General features: G+C 41.7%; 1 protein-coding gene across 4 annotated transcripts in view; it reads left to right on the top strand.

Moving 5' to 3' along the window:
* VEZT (vezatin, adherens junctions transmembrane protein) overlaps nucleotides 1-24,205 on the top strand; it is a 61,724-nt gene that overhangs the window by 33,612 nt on the left and 3,907 nt on the right. For 3 of the 4 annotated variants that reach the window (XM_084794394.1, XM_084794393.1, XM_084794396.1), the window contains exons 4-10: nucleotides 1,302-1,474; nucleotides 4,428-4,703; nucleotides 8,331-8,480; nucleotides 10,792-10,939; nucleotides 16,133-16,464; nucleotides 20,166-20,359; nucleotides 23,720-23,820. In XM_084794394.1, the coding sequence (XP_084650520.1) occupies nucleotides 1,302-1,474; nucleotides 4,428-4,703; nucleotides 8,331-8,480; nucleotides 10,792-10,939; nucleotides 16,133-16,464; nucleotides 20,166-20,359; nucleotides 23,720-23,820 (1,374 nt within the window). The remainder of the gene's footprint in view (nucleotides 1-1,301; nucleotides 1,475-4,427; nucleotides 4,704-8,330; nucleotides 8,481-10,791; nucleotides 10,940-16,132; nucleotides 16,465-20,165; nucleotides 20,360-23,719; nucleotides 23,821-24,205) is intronic. The other variant, XM_084794395.1, reaches the window with a different exon arrangement.

Here is a 24,205-nt window from a genome sequence, read left to right as displayed (position 1 = left end):
TAAAAGACAAGGGCCAGGAAGATGCCTTGTGGGGTACAGGCTCCTGCCGGGAAGCCTGATGATCTGAGTTGGATCCTAGCATCCACGTGGTGGAAGGAAACAGTGGCCCCTATGAGTTGTGCTCTGATCTCCATGTACCCACACACATACTCTAAATACTAAATTAATACATTTGATTTAAAACCTTTAAACACATAAAAAGCAACTACCAAAGACTGACTCTTTGAAATGAGAATTCTTAGAAGCGACTCAGTCTCTTTGAGTCCACATCACCAGTTACTGTGAACATTAGCCTCCTGTTCATCTCTCCCCTTCTGCCTTGTGCTCACAGCCGATCGCAGATTCCACTCTCACAGCTTAGACTTTCTCCTGTCCGCTGCACCCTTCCAGTCGCTCTGGTCAGATTTGCTCATGCTTTCAGACTAGCTCAGCTGTCCTCTCTCGTACTGTCTCTGACTTGAACTTCAGTGCTTCCGTGTCACCTTTATAGCAGCTCCTGTGCCCCCATGCACCTTTCTATGTGGTCATTTACTTTCAGTTTTCTCAAAGCTGTAAGTATAGACACTTCCAGGCTAGGGGTGTGACCAGGGGGCGGAACACTTGATCCCTCTGATAAAATGTAGTAGCTGCTTTCTGTTGCTATCACAAAAGCCTGACCTAGGCAGCTTGTAAATGAAAGCATTGACTCTGTCTTGGCTAATGGTTTCAGAGGGCTATAGTACATGATATCTCTTCATGGCTTATTTGTTAAGCAGGAGACAGAAAGCACAGTGAAAATGGCCCCAACTTTTGTAATCTCAAAGCACATCCCCAGTGGTACACCTTCTCCAACAAGGGCACGCCTCTTAATCCTGCCCAAACAGCCCCCCAACTAGGGACCAAGCATTCATCCATGCAAGTCTATGGGGGTCACTCTCAGTCAAACTACCACATTGGCTCAATGGGTACAGTATCCAAAGTGAGCATCTTTTGTAATATTTCCTATGTGTATGATATTGCTCACATTGCATACCAGTGTTTTAACTAAGAAGGCACATATGACTAGGCTTAATAATCTGTAATTACTTTACATATCATTACTAAAAATTCATTTTTCACATATGCCCACCTCAGTCTTTATTGTTTTATATTTAGAGTGAAAATAAAACTGCACCTGTCCCACTAAGGGGAGAGTGAATTGGTGTTTCTTCTTGGAGTCTACTTTGAAAATAAATATCTATAACTGGAACTTTATTAAACATAGCATTTAATGCAGTATTGCATATGTATTAATACCTCTCTTCCTGTATTTTGATGGAAAGGACACCGGATTTCGACTGGACTCACTGTATACCATCCTGCAACAGGAAGTCCTGCTACAAGAGGATGTGGAGCTAATTGAGCTGCTTGACCCCAGCATCCTGTCTGCAGGACAGCCTCAACAGGAAAATGGACACCTTCCAACACTCTGCTCCCTGGCAACCCCTAATATTTGGTACTGTCCAGAAAACATTTCTTTTTTGACTGCTTACATAGAATTGGCAGAAGAAATCTATCATAATATTCTCTATTGTGGAGGCCTTATAAATATCTCATATGTTTACAGTTACAACAAATGTAGTGCTATGCCAGAGATAAAAACAAAACAAAAATTACAAAGCGCTGGAAAAAAGTTATCATGTATTTATCAAACTCAGTAAAATTAGTTGTATATTTAGCAGCTCAGACATCAGGGATAAATGTCTCAAAATATCAATATAACAGTGCAGTGTGCATGTCTGCCCTAGCCAGATAATGTCATAGCTGTGTTACAGGGACAGTAAAGTTTGGGACATGGCGATAAAGCATCAATTATTGATATATTGGCTGAGAAGAGATCATAACTGATAGCATAACTAATGATTTGAACTATTCTAAAGCTTACTTGAGGAGTTGAAGCTGGAGGACCATAGGATCCCGGGAGTTAGGGGCCAGGGGGGCAATATAGCAAAGAGCTTGTCTCAGAGGAAAAACACACAGGCAAACAAAAATAATCCTAATGAAAATATTTGAGCCTAAGGCAAAAGTCTTAGATCACATGTCTTAAAATATTTTTTCAAAAAAGAAATGATAAATACTAAAAGATTTTACTTATCTACACACACACACACACACACACACACACACACACACACACACACACAGGGGAATTGTTGGTGCCCTTCTCCTATTCATTCATCATGTTTGACAGAGAAGAATGAATCAAGGAATGTAGAGTTACTGCCCAAACTGTTCAAGTTCAATAAGTAGCTGTATTAACTGCCTGAACTCTGAATTTATCTCTCCTGTCACTTTGTACCACATAGTCAAGTGTGTTTCTAAGCCAGCAGTCACTGAAATACGGTCATGAGGATAGCTACAGTTTTTAAAAAAAAAAAAATAGAAGAATTTCCCCGGCACATGGTGTGTACCTGGAATCCCACAAATGTAGTTACAGTCTAGGCCACGAAGGTGTTGCTTGAGCCCAAGAGTTCAAGGCCATCCTGGACAACACAGTAAAGACTTTGTCTCCAAAAGACCCAGAAAAATAGATACCTATATGCGTATTATAAATATTTGTATAAATAAATGAATTTAAAGATCTGTGAAGAATGAACCGTAGATGCTAAGCATTTATGGAGCTGGAGAGTTAGCTCATCTGCTAAATGTTTGCCTTGCGAGCATAAGGACCTCAGTTCAATCCCCAAACCCACCACATTTTCCAAAAAGCTTGGTATGGTAGCATATGCTTCTAATACCACTCCTGGGGTGGCAAAGACAGGAGCTCCCGTGGGCTCACTGGAGCCCAGCCTAACATATTTGGAAAGATTAAAAGAAAAAAAAAAAAGGCTGTTTGTGATGCTGTACGCCTATAATCCAAGCACTCAGGAGACAGATGCAGGTGGATCTCGGTGAATTTGAGGCCAGCCTGGTCTACAGAGCAAGTGTCAGGCCAGCTAGGGCTACATTCAGATACCTATCTCAGAAAAACAACAGTGACAAAAATAGTAAAAAACAAAGTGAGTGACACCTGCATAATGACGCTTAAAGTTAACCTCTGGCCTCCCACACACACACACATACCTGTGCACATACAGACTTTAAGTACTAACCACAATGGCGTTCAATCTGTAAAGGCGATTGGCTGAGCAAGTATGAGATTTTGTAAATGCTTTTAGAGTTTGCTGTTGTCTTAGTTACTGTTCTATTGCTGAGGAGAAACCAGGACCAAGGCAACTTATATAAGAAAGCATTCAGTGGGACCTTGCTTACAATTTTAGAGGGATAGTTTGTAACATCATGGCCAGAAACAGACAGGCATGAGGCTGGAGCAGTAGCTGGGAACTTTACGTCCTGATCCAATGGGCAGCAGGCAGAGAGAAAAGAGAAACCTCAAAGCCCACCCCCAGTGACATACTTCCTCCAACAAGGCCACACCCACTTCAGCCAGGCCACACCTCCTAGTAATTCTCAATGGTCCACTCCCTAGTGAGTAACCATTCAAATATATGAGCCTATGGGGCCATTCTCATTCAAATCACCACAGCTGTTTCTATATAAAAGTAAATGATGAGATTTTGATTTACAATTTTACCAGGATTATAAATTAGTTATGTAAATTAGTTATTAAAAGTTATGGATTCTGGAAGAAGTTAGGGCTAACATTTATTGAGAAGCATTCTCCAAACTGGGAGATGGCTCAGAGGGTAAAGTGCCTGCCACACAAGCATTAGTGCCTGAACTCAAGCTTCCTGGCACCCACATACAAGTCTAAACACCAGCTGTGGTGGTATGCACCTGCCCTAGCAGTGGGCAGGCGGAGCTAAGCAGACGCTGAGGCCATGATGGCCACACACTGTAGTCAAGATGATAAGCTTCAGGTTCCATGAAAAGGCCCTGCTTCAGAAACTAAGGTGGAAAGTGATGGGTGGACATAGTCACATGCAACACATAAGACGCGTTCTCACATGACTTGAGTGTGACTGTAAGTCCCAAGTATTGCTGGTGCTGTTCTCCCATATCCAGAGAAGCATTTCCCTGTATTCTTGTTTTGTGTATACACATTTCACCATGGTTTTCACTGCTTGAAAGATCTCTGAGATACTATTATTACTTTTAAATCTATAAAATTGGACTTTTAAATCTATAATTTGCATATTAGATACCATCCTTCCTAAAACAGTTGTAGAAGACACTTCTTTCCAATGTCCTCTACCTAATTTCACCAGCTCAGATTTTAATACCTAGGCAACATGATCTAGTGTGCTACATGTTTAAAACGGTTAAAGTGTAGCTTCACAAAGAAGCTAGTGTTTTGCCTTAGTAAACCGAGATCTGTCATTGCTTTTACTAGCTCAGGTAGCTGACTTCCCCTTCCCCCACCCCCCACCCCGTGCCTGATGGCTTTTTCTTGGTCTCTGTGTTCATAGGGATGTCTCGATGCTATTTGCCTTCATTAGTTTGCTCCTCGTGCTCCCCACGTGGTGGATTGTGTCTTCCTGGCTGGTATGGGGAGTAATTCTATTTCTTTACTTGATCATACGAGTTTTGAAATTTTGGAGGACAGCCAAACTGCAAATGACTCTGAAAAAACATAGGGTCCGTTTAGAAGATATGGCAGCAAATAGCCGAGCCTTCACTAACCTTGTGAGAAAATCTCTACGTCTCATCCAAGAAACTGAAGTCATTTCCAGGGGATTTACTCTGTGAGTTCATTTCTCACTTTATTTTTCTTAAATAAGTCTGTTCTGTTATTTATTTTACTTTAAGGAGGATATCATCTGCTTTTATTTTTGTGTTACAGTTACGGCAAGACAAGTCCACATAGCTCATGAGTGAAGGGATGAGGTCATTGTACGGGAGATGGGTGTATAGTAGAGTTCTGCTTCTCCACTTGGATAAATGTTTTGCAAATCACAGTTGCTTTGGCCTATTGCTGTGTGACTATATGAGATGGGGACACTGTTTAACACTAAGCGTAATGTGCCGTGGCTGCCCAATAAATGTTTGCTTCCTTTATTCCCTATCAAAAGACCTCATTGCCCAGTTTAGATGGTAGATGTGTCTACCATGAGTTCACTTTTAAATCTTAGCATATATTAATAGTGCTCCCTGGGTAACCACTAGCAGCTGCTGTAGCACTAGAACATTATATCATGCTCACAAGGATGTTGCTCGTTCCCATGGGAAACCAAATATTTAGCAGTCTAGCTGTCGTGATATACTGGATAGTTACTGAAAGGGGAATTGCAGGACTAGGGGCATGGCTCAGCAGGAAAGAACAGTTGTGCACACATGAGGACTTGAGTTCACATCTCCATCACCTGTATAAAAAGCCAGGCATGGCCACATAGCTGTAACCCCAGTGCTATAGACAGTATAGGGACAGGAGCATTGCTGAGCCTTACTGACCTCCAGCCTAGCACTAGAGTCAATGATTGAACCTGTTTTAAGAGAATAAAGTAGTTCGTGAAAGTGCAGGCCTGGGGCTGGAGAGATGGCTCAGAGGTTAAGAGCCCTGGCTGCTCTTCCTGAGGTCCTGAGTTCAATTCCCAGCAACCACATGGTGGCTCAAAACCGTCTATAATGAGATCTGGTGCCCTCTTCTGGCATGCAGGTACATATCAGGCAAAGCACTGTATAAGTAATAAATAAATAAATAAATTTTAGAAAGAAAGAAAAGAAAAGAAAGTGCAGGTCACCTGTGTACACTGGCATCTATGCTTACACATACATGAGCAAACACCACATATCACATACCACATACAGAGGGGTTGCACTCATTAGGGACAAGCTATGTTCCATATGCTGTGCTAGTCATTTTTACATACAATTAAGGAATTATTCATAGTATTATTCATAGAGCAGTTATTCATATCTATCACATCGTTATGATCCCATTCATATCCATAACTTTAGAAGCCCGTTTTTAGTACACTAGACTACCTACTAAATGTTCACAGATGACAGACTACAGTATATTTAATAATTTATGTAATTTTTAAATGTTTTAGTTAGCATGTATTAATTATATAATGAGTTTTGTTTTGGCAATTTCATTCATGTATATAATATATTTCAATCATATTGACATCTTTTGTCACCTCTCTTGTCTCTTCCTGCTGTGTAACATTTTTCTGTTGACACATATAATTGGGAAAAACAAGTATGCAGTGAACAGTTACTGATTTCTAATTAGGTGAGGTTGGGCTATAGAGAAAATCAGGAGGGAGATGGTGCCTGTAGTCTTCGCGTCACTCAGTTGGCTCTGCTCTAGGTTAGTCCTTCACCCTGCCCTCAGAGCTCTCGCTGGGAGATCGTGCAGTGGAGAAGTGCAGGAGTCTGTAGTCAGCACCACACTCTTTGTGCTCTCGTGCTCCTTACAGCAATCCTGAGAGTAGAGCTAACTGTCTTACTTAGGGTGTCATTGCTGTGAAGAGACACCATGACCACAGCAACTCTTATGAAGGAAAACATTGAACTGGGGCTGGCTTACAGTTCCAGAGGTGTAGTCTATTATCATGGTGGGAAGCATGCCACACGGGCAGACACAGTACATCTTGACCCACAGGCAGCAGAAGTGAATGCCACACTAGGCCTCAGGAGCTTCTGAGACCTCAAAGCCTGCCCCCAGTCACTCACCTACTCCAACAAGGCCACACCTACTCCAGCAAGGCCACACCTACTCCAGCAAGGCCACACCTACTCCAACAAGGCCACACCTACTCCAGCAAGGCCACACCTACTCCCTATGAGCCTATGAGAGTCATTTTTATTCAAATGGCCACAATGACTTTGAGGAATTTTATGCCTTGTGCTGCTCAGTGCAAAGCAAAACAATCCTGTGGATGTTGTTGATTTTGTCCTTCCATTAGGTTAAATGCAGTTCTTACCAGTAGATAGAAAATTTTAAGTTGGTTGTCAAATTTTAAAAATTAAAAAGTCACTTTTCAATTAAGTACAATATCCATGTCACTGTCGACTTACACAGCATTTTATTGAAAGGCCTGAGAGATGCATGGCTAGGAGCCCAACTAATGCTTAAACATGTATACAAGATGCTGCGACTCTGGTCAGTTTTCTGATTTTTTTACCCGTATCCATGCAATTAACATGAAAAAGTAAAGTAGGCCATTAAGCATGATTGACCTGGTTATGCTTTGTACCACCCAGGTAAAAAGTATTGGAAGGCGTCTCTTCATTGTCTCCATCTAACTGGACAGTGGACTGAAATGGCACAGGGATAATAAGCCTTGCAGGGTCTTAGACACAGTTCAGTCTGTAAAATAGATTCAGCAGAGCACAAGCCCTGCTGCTTCACACTGAAACCAGGAGTGCTTTATTTCTGCCTCGATGTTTCCTTTCTAGCAAATAATTTAACCTTTCTTTTCCTCTGTTCCCTTACTTAAAATTAAGTCTGTCCATCTTTGTCTGTATATCTTAGTTTGGTTTTACATTGTAAAATGTCTACTTCGGTGTCTGTTTTATAGATGTGTGGTTTCATGGAGGTTTACCAGATAAGTCAGACATTTTGTCTCGCTACTGGGGGAGGCTGCTGATTAGAATGACTGCAGCATTTAGCCTTGCCTGCTCTCAGTCACAAAGCAGCACATCCCATGCCATTGCTGCCAGTGCTTTCTGTTGGCTTAAGGAAAGCTCGAGCAGCATGAAAGCTTGAGAGCAGCTGGCCTGGCGCACAGTAACCCTTACTTTGCCTTTCTACTTGCATCCCCCTGTTGGCCACTGGTCCTGTCTCGTTCCTGCGTCTCCTACTTCATTATGAGTAGGTAAGTGCCAGTGGCAGCAGGTGGGTAAGTAATTTTACCCTACTTTTATGAATGTACAGACCACATTTCTATATAGTAGTTAATTGCTCTGTACATGTCACCAAATGAGTGATTCATGAACATAATTTAGATGCGTATTAAGCATGAGAAGGTGTTGATAATTAAGCCGTGCATATCACCTGTAGGTGCTGAGTTTGAAGCCTGTGAAGTAATTCTGCTGTAGTGGATTTTACCAAGTAGAGTGTCTTTATGTAGAAGGCCACACATTCTATGTAAATGTTCCTCATTTCTATTCTATCAGAATTAAAACTCATCTTCTCTCTATTTGACTAAATATTCCATGAGATTTTAAATTTTTCAGTTGTTGACTTTGGTTTGTGTATTTTAGTGGCTTTGTATGTATCAAGAAAAAGGAGGTTATACTTGACTTGAGATACTTATAGTAATTTTAAGAAAGAAATGGTTTCTGAGTTTAATAGAATTGTGGATGTAGGAAACACAAACTTTAGGACACCTGTACAGTTGTATCACATTTTACTTTTCAAGTTTGCTTGACAGGGTCAGTGCTGCTTGCTCATTTCATAAGGCTGCCCAGTCTCCCAGCCAGCACCTCGCCGGCCTTCGGAAAGCTGTCTACAGGACTGTAAGAGCCAACTTTCAAGCTGCAAGGCTAGCTACCCTGTACATGCTGAAGAAATATCCTTTTGTCTCCGTGTGAAGCTAACAAGTTAACAAAGCCCCGAATTACATATTACACTCGCATCCGGAGAGTGAACTGTAAATTCATATTGTCTATTCCACATCAAATCTCTCTCCTTAGTTCTATTTTTAAAAGTACATTGCAGGAGGAGTAACAGTGACAGACAGGAAGAAAGCCTGCCCCGTGTGGGTCGTTACCACTGGGGAACATTTTCGAAATCTTTCTCTTCACTGGTCCAAAGAAAGAGGTCCAAGAGCTTGCCTTTGTTACATGAGACACTTTAAGAAAAGGAGCAAATACGGCAAATGTGTGTCCTGACCTGCAATAAGCTGAGGACAGGAGATCCTTCCCCTTTCAAAAAAACTCTAGTGCTGGATTCCCTAAGTTCAAGTTTGGCTATGTCACTATCTTACTGCATAGGTGACTCTCATTAATTTAAGCTAGTTTCTTAGTTTCTCTCTGCCCTACTCTCCTCATCTTTAAAACGGCAGTAATCCCATAAATTAGTAAATTACGATTCATAAATATGCTAAACTGTGAGTAAATAGATGGTTAAAAGACTGCTCTCCCTTCAGCCTGCTGGGTTCTGATGGAGACAGTGTGTGTTTCCATGTGCCTTGTGCTCCAGCCCCACGTGATTTACACAGGCCTTCCGGCTGTGTTCTTTACCTCTGCTTATGAAAACCAGACATAGAAGTTAAGTGACTTACCATTTAAACCATACAATATGTATATGTGTGTAAATATGTACTACATATAGCTATACTGTGCTATCTCTTTGGAAATGAAGAGAAAGCAATTGAATTTTCATGAAAAACTTGCCCATCTGCTTCCTCCACTGCTTAAAATGTCTACCAGCTGTGTGTCAGACACTCTTGCAGGTGTTAATGAGACAGATCAAAAACATGTCCCGAGGACTTTTGAGTGTGACCTAGAAATAACCCAGCACTCATAATACAACATAAGTGCTCAGGGTGCCTTCCAGCAGAGTAGGTCGGTGCACCTGCCCTGATGGAATTAAAGGGGCTGTAGCATGAATTGGTCCTTTAAAAAATACATAGGAGTTGATCGTGAGACTACAAGTCTGCACTGTACGTAGTAAGAAGCAAAGGGACGTGGAAAGAATCAGGAAGGGTGGCGCATGCCTTTAATCCCAGCAGAGGCAGGTGGGTCTCCGAGGTCAAGGTCAGAGTGGTCTGCATAGCCAGACAGCCAGAGCTGTCTGGAAACAAACAAACAAAAGACTATGGAAAGAATGGATCTGATAATGGCTTATGAACTCCAAGTAGCTAGTCATTCAGTGAGAATGTATTGAACATAAACATGGTGCTAAGCCAAGTGCTGGTCACTAGCTATGCCATGGTTATATGTGTAGCTACAGTCTCTGCCCCAAGCAGCATAAATTTAGAGTAGGGAGATTGAGGGAACTTGCTTGCACTAGTCAACTTTCCTCAGTACTGAGGACCTTACAGTGAACAAGGAAAGTGACCCTTGTTCCAGCGAAGCTTGCTTTCTAATAGGTAACATAATAAAAAGCTGGCAGTTAGGATTTGCAAATATAATTACTGTAAAGGAGGAGGTCCGGGGATATGGCAGAGAACTGTCAGTGGGTACTACAGTGACTGGGTGCCCTCTGATGAGCTGGCACTGAAACTAAGGCTTGAATGATGAGAAAGATCTAAGTGTCCTTTTAGATGGACCAGAAAGTATAAAGCTTTAGTGGTGTAAAAATGGTTCAGAACCCTTTTAAGCCAGAACATCCTATAAAATTATACAAAGGTCAAAGATTCCGACCTTGATGTTCACACTGGGAACATCCATGAAACTGCTCAGGCCATCAGGGGTATGCATATCTATCTGAAAAGCCACTACATATACAAGAGATTTCACTTCAAGGAACCCCTGTGTGCCGTTCCTGTGCGCCATCTTTGCAGTGTAACGGAAGAGTCAGTAAGTGTACCTAAGCCAAAGAGTGTGGCCGGACACCAGGTCCTTGGCCTAAAAAGAATGCTGGAAGCCAGGCATGATGGCTCACGCCTTTAATTCCAGAACTCGGGAGGCAGAGGCAGGAAGATCACTGTGAGTTCGAGGCTAGCCTGGTCTACAAAGCGAGTCCAGGACACCCAAGGCTACACAGAGAGAAACCTTGTCTCAAAAAAACAAAAAAAAAAAAAAAAGAAAGAAAAAGAAAGAATGCTGGAGTTTGGCTTCCTTGCTTTAAACCAACTGAATGAAGTTATTCAATACTTCGGGCTATCTTAAATGTGTTAATGAGAGGCGTTGTTGATTGCCTTAACCTGATTTAACCTACCCCCTGAACTCCGAGAGTGACAATGTTACCAACTACATCTGTGTGGTACCTTTTAAGGAGCTGGGGCTCGGACTCAGTGAAGAACAGATATCCGAAGAGGAAGCTCATAACTTGACAGATGGCTTCAGCCTGCCAGCCTTGAAGGTAACCAGCCGTTTAGAAGGCACGGACTACTCGGTCGCTGTGTAGCACAAGCTATGCTCCTATTCCCCTTCCGTGGTGCCACATGCCATCGTTTACAATGCTGTACATGTTAGGATGCTGCCTTCAGGTGCTGAGAGATCATACAGGCCAAACGAAGAGAGAGGGCCTTGTATTTTGGTGTCAGTGCTCTTAATTTAAGAGTGCCATAGAGAATGTTTAGAAATGAGTGAATTACTTGATAGGAAGTGCACATGAATTTGTTTCAACAAACCTAGGTAAATTTATATAAAATTTATAAAATCCTCCCCCAATTTTTCTTATAATTTTTCACTAGTTACAGCCACATGAAAGAGTATAATTGATAATATCAAAATTAACTTCCAAACTTCAAGTACCATGTGCTTTAAGTACAATAAAGTAAAACTGTACAACTTGAATTCTTTGTGTATGAAGAGTACTAAGGTAACCAAAGGTTACAGGGGTCAGAGTTTAGCTCACTGATAGGTTGTGTGGCCTAGAGAGCACGAGGCCCCTGGGTCCATCCCCAGCACTGCACATACAGTCAAGCAAACAAAAAGTATATGCGGGAGCCAGGCCTGGTGCTCACGCCTGTAATTCTAGCACTTAGGGAGGCAGAAGCAGGCATACCTCTGTGAATTCTAGGCCAGCCTTGTCTACAAAATAAGTCCAAGACAGCCAAGGCTGCACGGAAAAAAAAAATGTCTCAAAAAGACAAACAGACAACAACAACAACAACAAAAAACCAACCAGAAGCTAGGTAAATACATGGACTGGCCATTCACAGAGCAAAAGTACAAAACCATGCAGTACAAGAAAACTTTTACTCATACTATTGAAAGAAATGCAAATAGAAATACTAAGTCATCTTTACAAAGGAAGTTGATAGCAGTCATTATCACTGAAGACTCAAGGAGAGCTCGCATACAGGTGATGACGGTATAAGCCTGACTAGTGAATTCCCGTCTTCACAAAAGGGTAGAGCCTTTATCCCAGGCATTTCACTCTTACTAACTAATCTGAGGATGTTATCAGATACACCCAAAGTATGCTGAAAGCAAATTACAGCTAAGCACTGTACCATCAGTAGTGATGAATGGCCATAGGGGGGATTTATTTGCTTGTTTGTTTTTGGGTTTTTTGTTTTTTGTTTTTGTGTTTGTTTGTTTGTTTGGAACTGGGATTTTCTGCTGTGCAGCCCTGACTGTCCTGAAGGTCTATAGACTGGGATAACCTCGAACTCAGAGATCCTGCCTCTGCCTCTCTGCCTCTCTGCCTCTCTGCCTCTTCCTCTGCCTCTCTCTCTGCCTCTCTGCCTCTCTGCCTCTCTGCCTCTTCCTCTGCCTCTCTCTCTGCCTCTCTGCCTCTCTGCCTCTGCCTCTGCCTCTGCCTCTGCCTCTGCCTCTGCCTCTGCCTCCAGAGTGCTGGGATTAAACACGTGCCACCACTGCCCGGCTGTGGCCATAGAAACATATTAAAGAAAACAAATAATTTAAGGCAAGTTAAAAAAGCCATGTGCCCACCTGTCGTTTCAACACTCAAGAGGCTGATGCAGGAGGATCACAGTTGAAGGTCAGCATGTATTACATACTTAGCATGACGCTGTTTCCAAACAAAAAACCAAAAAACAAAACAGCATTAAAAGCACACATGCAGTCAGCTTCCAGAGAGTTGTTAAGAAGTCAGTCCAAATGCCTTATGTTCCCTTTAGTTTAGGGAGCTGAGTGGAGATACTTGTTTCTCGTCTTTGAAACGTCTCTTGATAACATTGCGGATCAGTTCAGATGCAGTTGGCTGCACTTACCAAGATACATTTTGCATTGAGATGTGGATCTTTTACTTTTTACATTTTCCGATTCTAGAAAATGGAGTACCATCCTTTTCCTCCTCTTATCCCTGCCCTACCTTAGCCGCTGTCCTTATCATCATATTCTCTCCTCTCTGTCTCCCCTCCACCTCCACCCTATCCCCATCTGTCTTTCTCTTTCTCTGACATGTCTCGCTCTGTTGCCTACGCTAAACTTGATCTCAAAGTTCTTCCTCGGTCCTCCGGCTAGCTGGATTATAGGTACCGCTTACCATCTTATGTGGGCCACTGCAACACTTTTCTCCCTGATTTCTTATATTTTGTAAAGTTAATTGTCTGACAATGTAATTTGACATATATTAGAGCCACTTACAAGCGATTCATGCTTTGAACTAGCCATTCCGATTCCACTAATCTCTCCTGAGGTGACTGTTGTAAACTATTGAATCTGTGTGCCAAGTTACATAGTAGCTTTGTGTAGGGGTGAATTCTGCATAAATACGCTCTATTCCAGACACCTACCTGGTAAGTGCAGAGGATTTGGAGGTGATAACTACAATAGAATAAAGGAACGCTGCCTAGGTTATGGTAGACCAGCATGGTAAACCTTGATACAGCGCTATAACTTGCTTACAAAGACCCTGGGACAGTGTCCACTTCCTCAGCAGTATTCAGGTATATAGTTCCAAAAAATGGGAACTGTATTTTTAGAAAGGGTCTCACTATCCTGCTAGTTTTCAGCCCATGAACTCAAGTAATCCTCTTGTCTGCTGAGTTACCAGGACTACAAGTGTATGGTACCATGCCTGGATTCTTTATGTGTTTAACTATTATTATTATTATTATTATTATTATTATTATTATTATTATTATTATTATTATTACTACTACTACTACTATAAGGTACTATATTTTCTGATTTAAGAAATGAATCCAGATGCCATGAACTATTTAAAAATCAAAATGTGCTACTCAGCCATAAGCTTTGGGATATTCCCTTAGCCAAAGCAGCTTATCCAAACGAGCAAGCAGAAAAGAATGTGTACTTTCTCCAAAGAACAAATGGGAAAACTTTATATTTCTGAGCTTTAATGTGTAACTGGATGATGTGACAGAAATTCAATAATAAGTCAGTCTTTTTTAAAGTATCAATTGGATGCCAGCTTGCTTCTTTCCAATGTCTTTTTCAAAGCGCTGGATTCACACTACCCTTGTGAAGGCTCTTCCCTAGGCACTGGTCTCCTGTCACCATCTGTCCAGAGTGCAGTCGCTGCTCACCTTCCCTACCTCTATGTGCTGTGGTTCAGGGACCGTGAACTCGGATTACTTTGCTAACATCTAACGTCCACTTGCCCTTTCTTGAAGTCTCAGCAGCTGGAAGGAGCCTGTTAAAGCATAAGTCATTTTATTCTTCTGCTCAGTAACTTCTTAATTCTCTCAGTAAAATCCAGAACTGTATAATACACCATGTTCCCTCCTGCTTAAGCTGGGTCAACCACACTGACCTTGCCGTTCTTTAGGTATACCATGTATCATGTATGTTACTGTCACAAGACTGCACACACAACGCCTGTTTCATAGGCTCCTCTTCCTTCATGGACCAAATTAAATTTTCAGAGACCTTCTTGGCTTTCCCTCTATTGGTTTCTATCCTTCCCTCTTCGTGTGTGTGTGTGTGTGTGTGTGTGTGTGTGTGTGTGTGTGTGTGTGTGTGTGTGTGTAGAGTCCCATGGAATCATCTGCATAATTTGAAGTTCATCTAATAAAGTCATCTTGAGAACATCTATATTCATAGCTTGTTAATATTGAAATCTAGCTTGTCTGAAGTAGTTTGCCCATTACTTTTGTTAGTGCTGGAGTGCTTCCTGTGTGTTTGCCTTATGTTAGGGCTGTGTCTGGAGAGACGCTCTGTGCATTGTGCTGTGTCTCTCAAGCCTAAGTCTACAGAGACTGGAGAGAAAACTCTGTAGTTATGAGCACATAATGCTCCCACTGAGAACCCGATCTGGCTCTCAGCACCCACTTTAGGTGGATCACAATCACCTGTAATTTCAACTCCAGTGTGTCTGACACCCTCTTCTGGACTCTGTAGCCACTTACACTCTCATGTGCACATATCCACACACAAACAAATATGTACACACATAATATTTTTAAGTTAATCTTGAACAAAAAATAGGTTTGCAATTTTCATGCCAGACATGCTAATTCTTAGAACATAGTAGTAATCTCATTTTGAAACCCAAATTATTTTTTTCCTGTTTTTTCTTGAGATAGGGTCTTACTGTGTATGTAGCCTTAACTAGCCTGAAACTTGGAGAAATCTGTTTGTCTCTGCCCCCTGTGTGCTAGGATTAAAAGTATGAGCCACCACAGCTGGCTTGAACCCTAGATTCATTTTTTTTAAATCTGTGTGGATGTTTTGCCTGCATCTGTGTCTTTGCACCACAGATGTGCAGTGCTTCTGTTCCAGGCTCACCTGGAACTGGAATTACAGAAGAGTGTAAGCTGCCTGCCATATGGGTGCTGGGAATGGAGCCCAACCTGGGTTCTGTGCAAGAGCAGCAGCTGCTGGCAACTGCTGAACCAGCCCCTCAGCAGCAAATTCGTGCTGTGTGTGTATGGGTGTCTGCATACCATAGCATCCCTTGTGGGAGTTGCACCGTGTGAGTATGGGAGAGAGAACCCAAATTCTCAGGCTTCATAGCTAGTGCCTTTACCCTCTGAGCCACCTCACTAGCCTGAATATTTTTTAAAGAAAAATTCATTTCTAATACATTTGTGAAGCAGGGATTCTCTATGTATTTCCCTGGCTGTCCTGAAACTCACTGTGTAAAACAGGCTGGCCTCAAACTCAACAGATCCGCCTGCCTCTGCCTTCTGGGTGCTGGGATTATAGGCTTTGTTTTACTATTTTAAATTATATGTCCCTGTGTGTACCAATGATGTCAGAGGTATTGGAGTAACAAGCAGTTCTGAGCTGTCATATGGGTGGTGGGAATTGAACCCAGGTCCTCTGGAAATGCACTGAGCTGTCCCTCTGCCCCCTGCCCCCAATCCATTCCTAGGTCATCTCTATCTAGGATAGAACTGTGCTAAGTTACATACAGTTGTTAACTTCTGTATTAGAATCCTATATCATTACATGACTATGACTGCATAATTCTGTATAGTGTCCTTGGCTAATCTTGGAGTTAGTTCAAGTTCAGTTTAGCCATTATTTCTGATATTGTGAATAGTTAAAGTCAGAAGGTAAATAAATTTGTCGTTTGTTTTGAATAGTGACAATATTTTTATTGATCAGTATGTTTTCGCTCTCCCTCCCCACTCCCCCGACCCCCTTCTCCCCACCCCACCCTATCTCTCAGGTTTTGTTCCAGCTCTGGGTGGCACAGAGTTCAGAGTTCTTCAGACGCTTAGCCCTGTTACTGTCTACAGCCAGTTCACCTTCCGGGCCCTTACTTACTGCAGCACTCCTGCCTCATCACATTCTCTCTGACGTGACTCAAGGTCTACCTCATGCTCACTCCGCCTGCTTGGAAGAGCTGAAGCGCAGCTATGAGTTCTTTCGGTACTTTGAAACTCAGCACCAGTCAGTACCCCAGCGCTTACCCAGAGCTCAGCAGAAGTCCAGAGGGCTGAGTAACCTGCACACAGCAGTGCGCAGCCTGCAGCTCCATCTGAAAGCGCTGCTGAATGAGTAAGTGTAGAAGCCGTGTAAGGGAACGTCACAGTGATAAGCAAGCGCCATTCTCATCCCATTTTGGCCACCCCTTATGTACCCATGAGAAAGAAGAAACAAATGGACATGAAGGATGGCTTGTAGGCATGAGCTATCAAGGAAACAGTGATTTGTAAGCACTGTAATTTAAGAGAATCAGTTGTAAGTTTTTTCCCCCTTTTCCTAGTTTCAGCAGAAAGCAGATGCTTCCTATCTTTGAGAGATAAAATGGGGAAGATTATCAAAAATGAGCATCTTTATAACCCTCCCATAGTTGGACTTTAAAACTGAAAGCTGCATTCTGAGAGAAGTACCTGTCAACACACTCCAGCATTATGAGAGGCAACGCTGTATCTAGCTAGAGTAATACTTTGCTACTTTCTAAATACATCAGGTTTGGAAATATTTCCATAGCACAGAATAAACTTTTTGGCCTCAGTAAAGGGTAATATTCACATTTTATTTTTGTTTATCTTCTGTTTTGCATAATATTGACATTCAGCTATAGCTTCTAAATGGTTTATATTCTGATTTGGTGTACTTTCATCAGTTGTAAATATTTTTCTCCTCTACTTCTAAATGGAAATTTTCACATTTAAATTTTGAATAAGCCAGGCCTAGTGGCAGATGTCTTTAATCCTGGACTTCAGAGGCAGAGGCAGGCGGCTCTCTGAGTTCAAAGCCAGCCTAGCCTATAGAGAGTTGCAGGACATCCAGAGCTGCATAGGGAGACTCTGTCTCCAAAAGACAAGAGAGGAGAGAGAGAGAGAGAGAGAGAGAGAGAGAGAGAGAGAGAGAGAGTTGAATCAAAGTATAACATCTGAATATCGTCATACCAACTGAATTTTTTCCCAATAAATGTGAAGTATTCGTAGTGTGGGGCCGGAACAAATGGTTAAGTTCTTGTACTGGCTCTCAAGAGGGTCATTGGGATTTACTGGACTGATAAGATTGCAGTTGATAAACTTCCCTGAGCCAGCATGTCCATCAAGAAGTGGAAGGGGAAATTGATACATGAGCTAAAAGATACGAAAGTGGTCAGGGCTGGACTTCGATAAACTCAAAAGACTGATCCCAGTGGGACGAAGGAGAACAAGATATACAGAGAAAGAAGTGTAAGCTTAGAAACGGGCTTAAGAAGACAAGTTCTACCTCAATTCAAGGCCTTGAGAGGTCGATAGGAGACTTAGGAAAGACAGGAGTAGGAAAAGGGGAGAAGCTGAGATGAGGCTGTCCCTGTGGTCTCTCTGTACCACTCAAAGATACAGGTGAATGCTAACCAATTCATGGCAAGTGACAGGGACAACAAGGCCATTTCCACATGTGTGGGAAGCAAAAGTTGGATGGTCTGAGTGTATTAGAAAGTGTTCTCTAGGGGCTGGAGAGATGGCTCAGAGGTTAAGAGCAGTGACTGTTCTCCCATAGGTCCTGAGTTCAATTCCCAGCAGCCACATGGTGGCTCACAACCATCTATAATGAGATCTGATGCCCTCTTCTGGTGTGCAGGCACACAGGCAGATAAAGTACTGTATGTATAATAATAAATAAATAAATCTTTAAAAAATAAAAGAAAATGTTTTCTAGAGCAAAAGAGCCGACAGGGTGATGTACATAAGATGTATTGCTTATGCATGTGTCTGTGCAGTTATATTCAGATGTCAGTAGAGGCCACAAGAGGGTATTGAATGCTCCAGGGCTGGAGTTACAAAGGTAACATATGTGGCTCAAGACATACATGCAGGCAAAACAGTCATACACGCAAGATAAATTAATCTACAAACAATTTTTTTGAAAAGGTGGAGTTTTAGTAGATTGGCTTACACAGTAGAGACTGGGTAGTGCAGCAGTAGCTGTCTGCATCCTAGAGAGGTCAAGAAACTAGCAGCTGGTCTGTCTGCAGGGCTGGGAATCTCAGCAGCCCCAGTCTGGTTCTAAAGGTCTGAGTGATGGCTGAAGAGCTGCTGTGTGTTACTCCACATCACAAGGCCACACAAGCTGGGGTCAGACGCCAGCGGAGAACAGCAGCAGCAACAGGGTAAATGCACTCATCAACAAGAACCACAAGCAGCAGGCAAAACACTGCTTTTCCTCGAGTTCTCCCTTCAATTAATCCTTCCCATAAAATGCCCTCACAGACCTGAGGATGTGTCTCTTAGTTCATTCTAGATTTCATCAAGGTGACAAGAGCAAGCATCATAGAGAGAAAAATGAGACTTCAGAGGAAGTGTTATATTAGCAAAAACCAAGTCTCCCAAAAATCTGGGGCACCAGAATGAGAAATATGCCAGGCATATTGGCATACCTTAGAGGAAAGGTTGATTAAGGAGGAAAGAATGCTACACTGAGCGGACACAGATACGTTGATACAAACAAGAGGCAGGAATGGGGATTGTATGTGAGAAATGTGTGGTTCTATTTTAAGATAGAGTATTATATATGTGGTACTGCTACTAGAGTATTTTAATTAACAAGCATACCAAGTACAAATTAGTGCATTTTGTTTTCTATCCTGCTGCTGTAGAACACCTTCCTTCCTCCCCAGTGAGTGGGTGGGGTGCTTGGCTGTTGGTGTGAGATGGGAGCTCTCTGTGCACCCTGAGTTACCCTCGAGCTCACGATCCTATGGCTGCGGCCTCCCAAGTGCTGGACAGTAAGACTCCGCCCACTCGCTATCATGGTTCTTACTGCCTTAAAAAGCACTGCCTAAAAATTTGTTCTGCTTCATATTTTGAAACCTTTTTGATTTCTGCTTTTGTCCCTTCACCCATTTGTTCTTCTCATCCTCAGTGTCTCCCTACAGGACTGTGTGTGGAAACAATTTAAATATTTTTATAATATTGAAATATATATATAATTTTCCTGGTTGCTAGTTTTTATGTAATATATACATGTGTGTGTGTGTGTATAAAATATATATATATAATTTTCCTGGTTGCTAGTTTTTATGTAATATATACATGTGTGGGTGTGTGTGGGTGTGTGTATACACACACCCACACACATACGAGTGCTCTATCTGCACATGCACTTGCATGCCAGAAGAGGACACCATGACACCAGATCTCATTATAGATTATGAGCCACCATGTGGTTGCTGGGAATTGAACTCAGAACTTCTGCAAGAGCAGCCAGTGCTCTTAACCACTGAGCCATAAAGCAGGAGATGGCTTAATTTATCTTTTAGATCAGAAGTTTTTCAGTGCATGCCTTTAATCTCGGCCCTTGGGAGGCAGAGGCAGGCAGTGAGTTCAAGTCCACTCTTGCCTACAGAGTGAGTACCAGGACTGTCTCAAAAACCAAAAACAAACAAACAAACAAACAAAAATAAACAAAAGAAGGAAGAGACAATAAGTTACCTAGTATATATGTAAGAAATATTGGTGAATGAATTACATAATACTCCCTATAAAGTTTCATTTGTTTCAATTGGCTGATTTAGATTGCTTAACTAAATGCTTCAGCTCTGAGATACATCTCTTGCCCCACTTGATCATTTTTAAGTGTACAGTTCAGTGGTAGCAAATACATAACAATGTTGAACAACTATTACCACCATTTGTCTCAAGAACTGTTTTAATTTTATAGGCTTCATTTCTTACAATACTCCTCTTAAATGATAAAAAAAAAAAATCTCCATTTTATATTTTGTGAACCTATTACTGATTTTATGTGTTGCACAGAGTAATAATTCTTGAAGATGAACTTGAAAAGCTCGTTTGTACTAAAGAGACACAAGAGCTGCTATCAGAGGCTTATCCGATACTAGAGCAGAAATTAAAACTGATTGAGCCCCACGTTCAGGCCAGCAACAGTTGCTGGGAAGAAGCCATTTCTCAGGTGGATAAACTGCTACGAAGGAACACAGATAAAAAAGGTACCTCTGGATTACTTACAGCATACGCTTATCAACCATGCTTGTTCCGTCCTGCTGGGATTCTGTTCTGTGGCCTGCCTGTTGACATGGTGGAACTGGGTTCATAAAAGTTCTTAGTGCTTTATTAAAAATAAGAGTTGTGCAATTGGCACTGAATTCTAAGTCTCAACTCTGCTTGAATATAAAACATATGATGATTTGTATGTGCATCCCATCTCCTTTTATAAAAACTGAAATGGAGAAATGCTCGTAGTATGTTCTACTATCAGAACTTCCAGAAACTCTTACAGGTCAAGTAGTAAAGGAACTGGTTTAAGCCGAGTGCAGTGGCACACACCTGTAATGCCAGCACTCAGGGAGGCAGAGGCAGGCAGAGCACTGTGAGTTCGAGGCCAGCCCGGTCTACAAAGAGAGTCCAAGACAGCCAAGGCTACACAGAAAAACCCTGTCTTAAAAAACAAAAACCTGAAACCAAAAAAAAAAAAAAAAAAAAAAAGTAAAGAAAAAGAACTGATTTAAGCCAGGTGTGTTGCTGCACAACATTAATCTCAGCACTAGGAAAGCAGAGGCAGGAGAATCTCTGTGAGTTTGAGGCCAGCTTGGTCTACAAAACAAGTCTAGGCCAGCCAAGGCTACATAGAGAAACCCTGTCTTTAAAAAAAAAAAAAAAAAAAAAAAAAAAAAGATGTGCCGGGCGGTGGTGGTGCTCATCTTTAATCCCAGCCTCAGGAGGCAGAGGCAGGCAAATTGCTGTGAGTTCAAGGCCAGCCTGGTCTACAAAGTGAGTCCAGGACAGCCAAGGCTACCCAGAGAAACCCTGTTTCGAAAAAACCAAAACAAACAAAAGGATACATCTTTAGCAGGGACCTCATTCAGTGGTAGAATATGTGCTTACCATGTAAAGGCTGTACACTAAAAATAAAAATAAAATAGTACATGCCATTCAGTGCTTCTTGAGCACACTCTGAAAAGTAGACTATTAATGACTTAGCTACTACATGAAAACTGTCTTCACATCATTAGGTAGGTGATGAATAACTATCCTATTGTTAGTTTTTGTACACAGTTTCCCATGGCTATAAAACTTTAAATGTTTGAACGTTTTATTAGCTAGATTTTGATATTTCATTTAAAAGTCATTTTAGAAACTGGAGAGGTGGCGCAGCAGCTAATAGACTTGATTGCCTTTCTGGAGAATACAGGTTTGGTTCCCAGCACCTACTTGATGGCTCACAACCACCTGTAACTCCATCCAGGGATCCTATGCCCTCCTCAGGCAACATGGGCACCAGGCACGCAAATCGTGTGCAGACATACATGCAAGCAAAGTACCCATACACATAAAATATATTTTTTTAGTTAGAAGTCACTTCAGACTCATAAAATATTGCAAAAAAAAGTTTTAAAATATCCTTCATCTAGATTGTCTAATTGTGTAAATTCTACCACATTTGTCTTGTCTCTGTACGTACGTGCATAACGTATACAGATAAATAAAGTGATGCTGTTACTCTAAACTATTTGAGAGTAAGTTGCAGACATTAATTCCCACTATCTTAGTTTGGTTTTATTGCTGTGACAAGACAGCATGACCACAACAACTCTTATAAAGGAACACATTTAATTGATGCTTACTCACATTTCAGAGGTTTAGTCCTTTAACCTCATAGCGGGAAGCGCTCAGCAGCGCGCAGGCAGACGTGGAGCTAGAGGAGCTGAGAGTTCTACCTCTTGCTCCGCCTGCAACAGGAGACTGTGTGCCACACTGGGCATAGCTTGAGCATATAAGACCCCAAAGCCTGCCTCCACAGTGACATAACTTCCTCCAACAAGAGCATACTTCCTCCTACTAGTGCTACCTGTGGCCAAGCATTCAAACGCATGAACCTATGGGGACCAGTCCTATTCAAAACCACTACACCCATTGTCCCTAAATATTTCTTTTTGTAATTTTGCAAATTGGGTATTTTCCCTAATATGCAAGATACTGTCAAAATGAAAGAATTTAATACTGATACAATATTGCCATCTAATCCACAGTACCTACTCAAATTTCACTGGTTGCCCATAATTTTATATGTCTACCTCCCAAACATACGTTATTTGGTTGCCATTGTCTTTATTTTCCTTTAGCCTTCCTTTATACTATTTCACAGTGTTTTATGATGAAATGCTTTCAGATTTTATAAATAAACTTTTCTTGTCAGAAGTTTACCCACTATTAATACATATACCATAAGATTCAGTAATATCATATTTGCATGTTTGGCTAAGAACTATCAAAACTTCATGTTCCTAGACTTGGGGCTTAAGGTAACTATGTACCAGAGCACTTGCCTAATTCCCTTGAGCTCCTGGGTTCAGTGCCTAGCACACAAAAATCAAAATAATAAGAGATCCTGTCTCTTTTAATGCTCCCTACTGCTGTAATTTACCTTAGTTTTAGTCAGCGGCTGTCTTGCTTGAAGATGGCTCTCCAGTTAACATTTCCTAAATAGAGACCAGTGTTACTTTTGAAAGGTGTAAGTCTGGATGGATAAACCTTTGGGTAGCGTTTTGAGACAGTTGGTCTTGAACTTCTGCTTCAGCCTCCTCAGTGCTAGGTTTACATCTTTTGGATATTTTGTTTTGTTTCATGCAAAATCTAATCATGTGATTAAATACCAAATTGACATTCAAGTAATAGAAGGTAAACTCAGCTGAGTGAGCATGTGAAAATATTTACTTGTGACCCTAGTTTTCAATTCTGAGTTAAAATAATGGGAAAATAAAAATCATTAAAATTGTTCCTAATGTCATTAATTTTTGTTTGTTTTTTGAGACAGGGTTTCTCTGTAACTCTGGCTGTCCTGCAACTCATTCTGTAGACCAAGCTGGCCTCACATTCAGAGATCAGTCTGCCTCAGCCTCCCAAGTGCTGAGATTAAAGGTGTGCATCACCATGCCCAGTGATCTTTGTGTTTATTTTGTGAGGATGGAGTATTTGTCATTAGCATGTGACAGATACTATGACCACTTCCTCCAAGAGTTTAACTTAACGCCAGTGGTAAATATATGGCTATTAATGTTAACTTAGGTGTCTTTAAGTTTTGCAAATAAAAAGTTTTAACCTGACCACTTTGGGAGCCAGATATAGTAATACACATCAAAAATATAATACTTATGAGGTTGACTTAAGACCAGCCTAGGCTCCTAAAAAGACACTGCCTCAAAACAAAACAATCAGGAAAAGAAAAGTTGGGCTATAAAACCAGCAAGGTGTCAGTGTCAAGGATGTCATGTCATTAATGTTCACTCATTTGTTTCTGATGGCCTGTTTCTCTTCTTTATCCTGCCCTCCCACCCATTCTCTTTGTAAAGGCAAGCCTGAAGTAACGTGTGAAAACCCACACTGCACCGCAGCACCCTTCGTGCGGCCTACCCTCCACATTGAGGACAGAGACCCCATCCCTGAGGAGCAGGTAAGGGTGAACGGTGCTGGCTTCCCCTCAAGAGGAGGTCCATATACAATTTGCCTACTTTGATTTTAGGTGACATGGATCACGTCAGATAAGTTGCTGGACTTATGAGGTTAAGAGTACAGTGCAATGCAAATTTATGTCAAAATATTTGCTCTTGGTGCCTTGAACTTGATTCACTGACTCAGAGTAGGACGCAGCCATTAATGGTGTTAAACTTTCCTATCTAGAACTCTTTCATACCCACTGTTCAGCGCTTTGAAGATCTTAATTTATCAGTAGACACGTTTGTTGCCTTCCATCCTCCTCAGCTGTCACAGTGACTGTCCCAGGAGAAAGTCCTTCCACTGCGCAGCTGCGAGTGATGGATCCTGTCAGAGAGCTGTCT

Source organism: Acomys minous (assembly GCF_964271855.1).
Source record: "Acomys minous genome assembly, chromosome: 9".
Lineage (NCBI taxonomy): Eukaryota > Metazoa > Chordata > Mammalia > Rodentia > Muridae > Acomys > Acomys minous.
The sequence above is the reverse complement of the archived record's forward strand: the minus strand, read 5'-3'. Positions and strand labels throughout refer to the sequence as shown.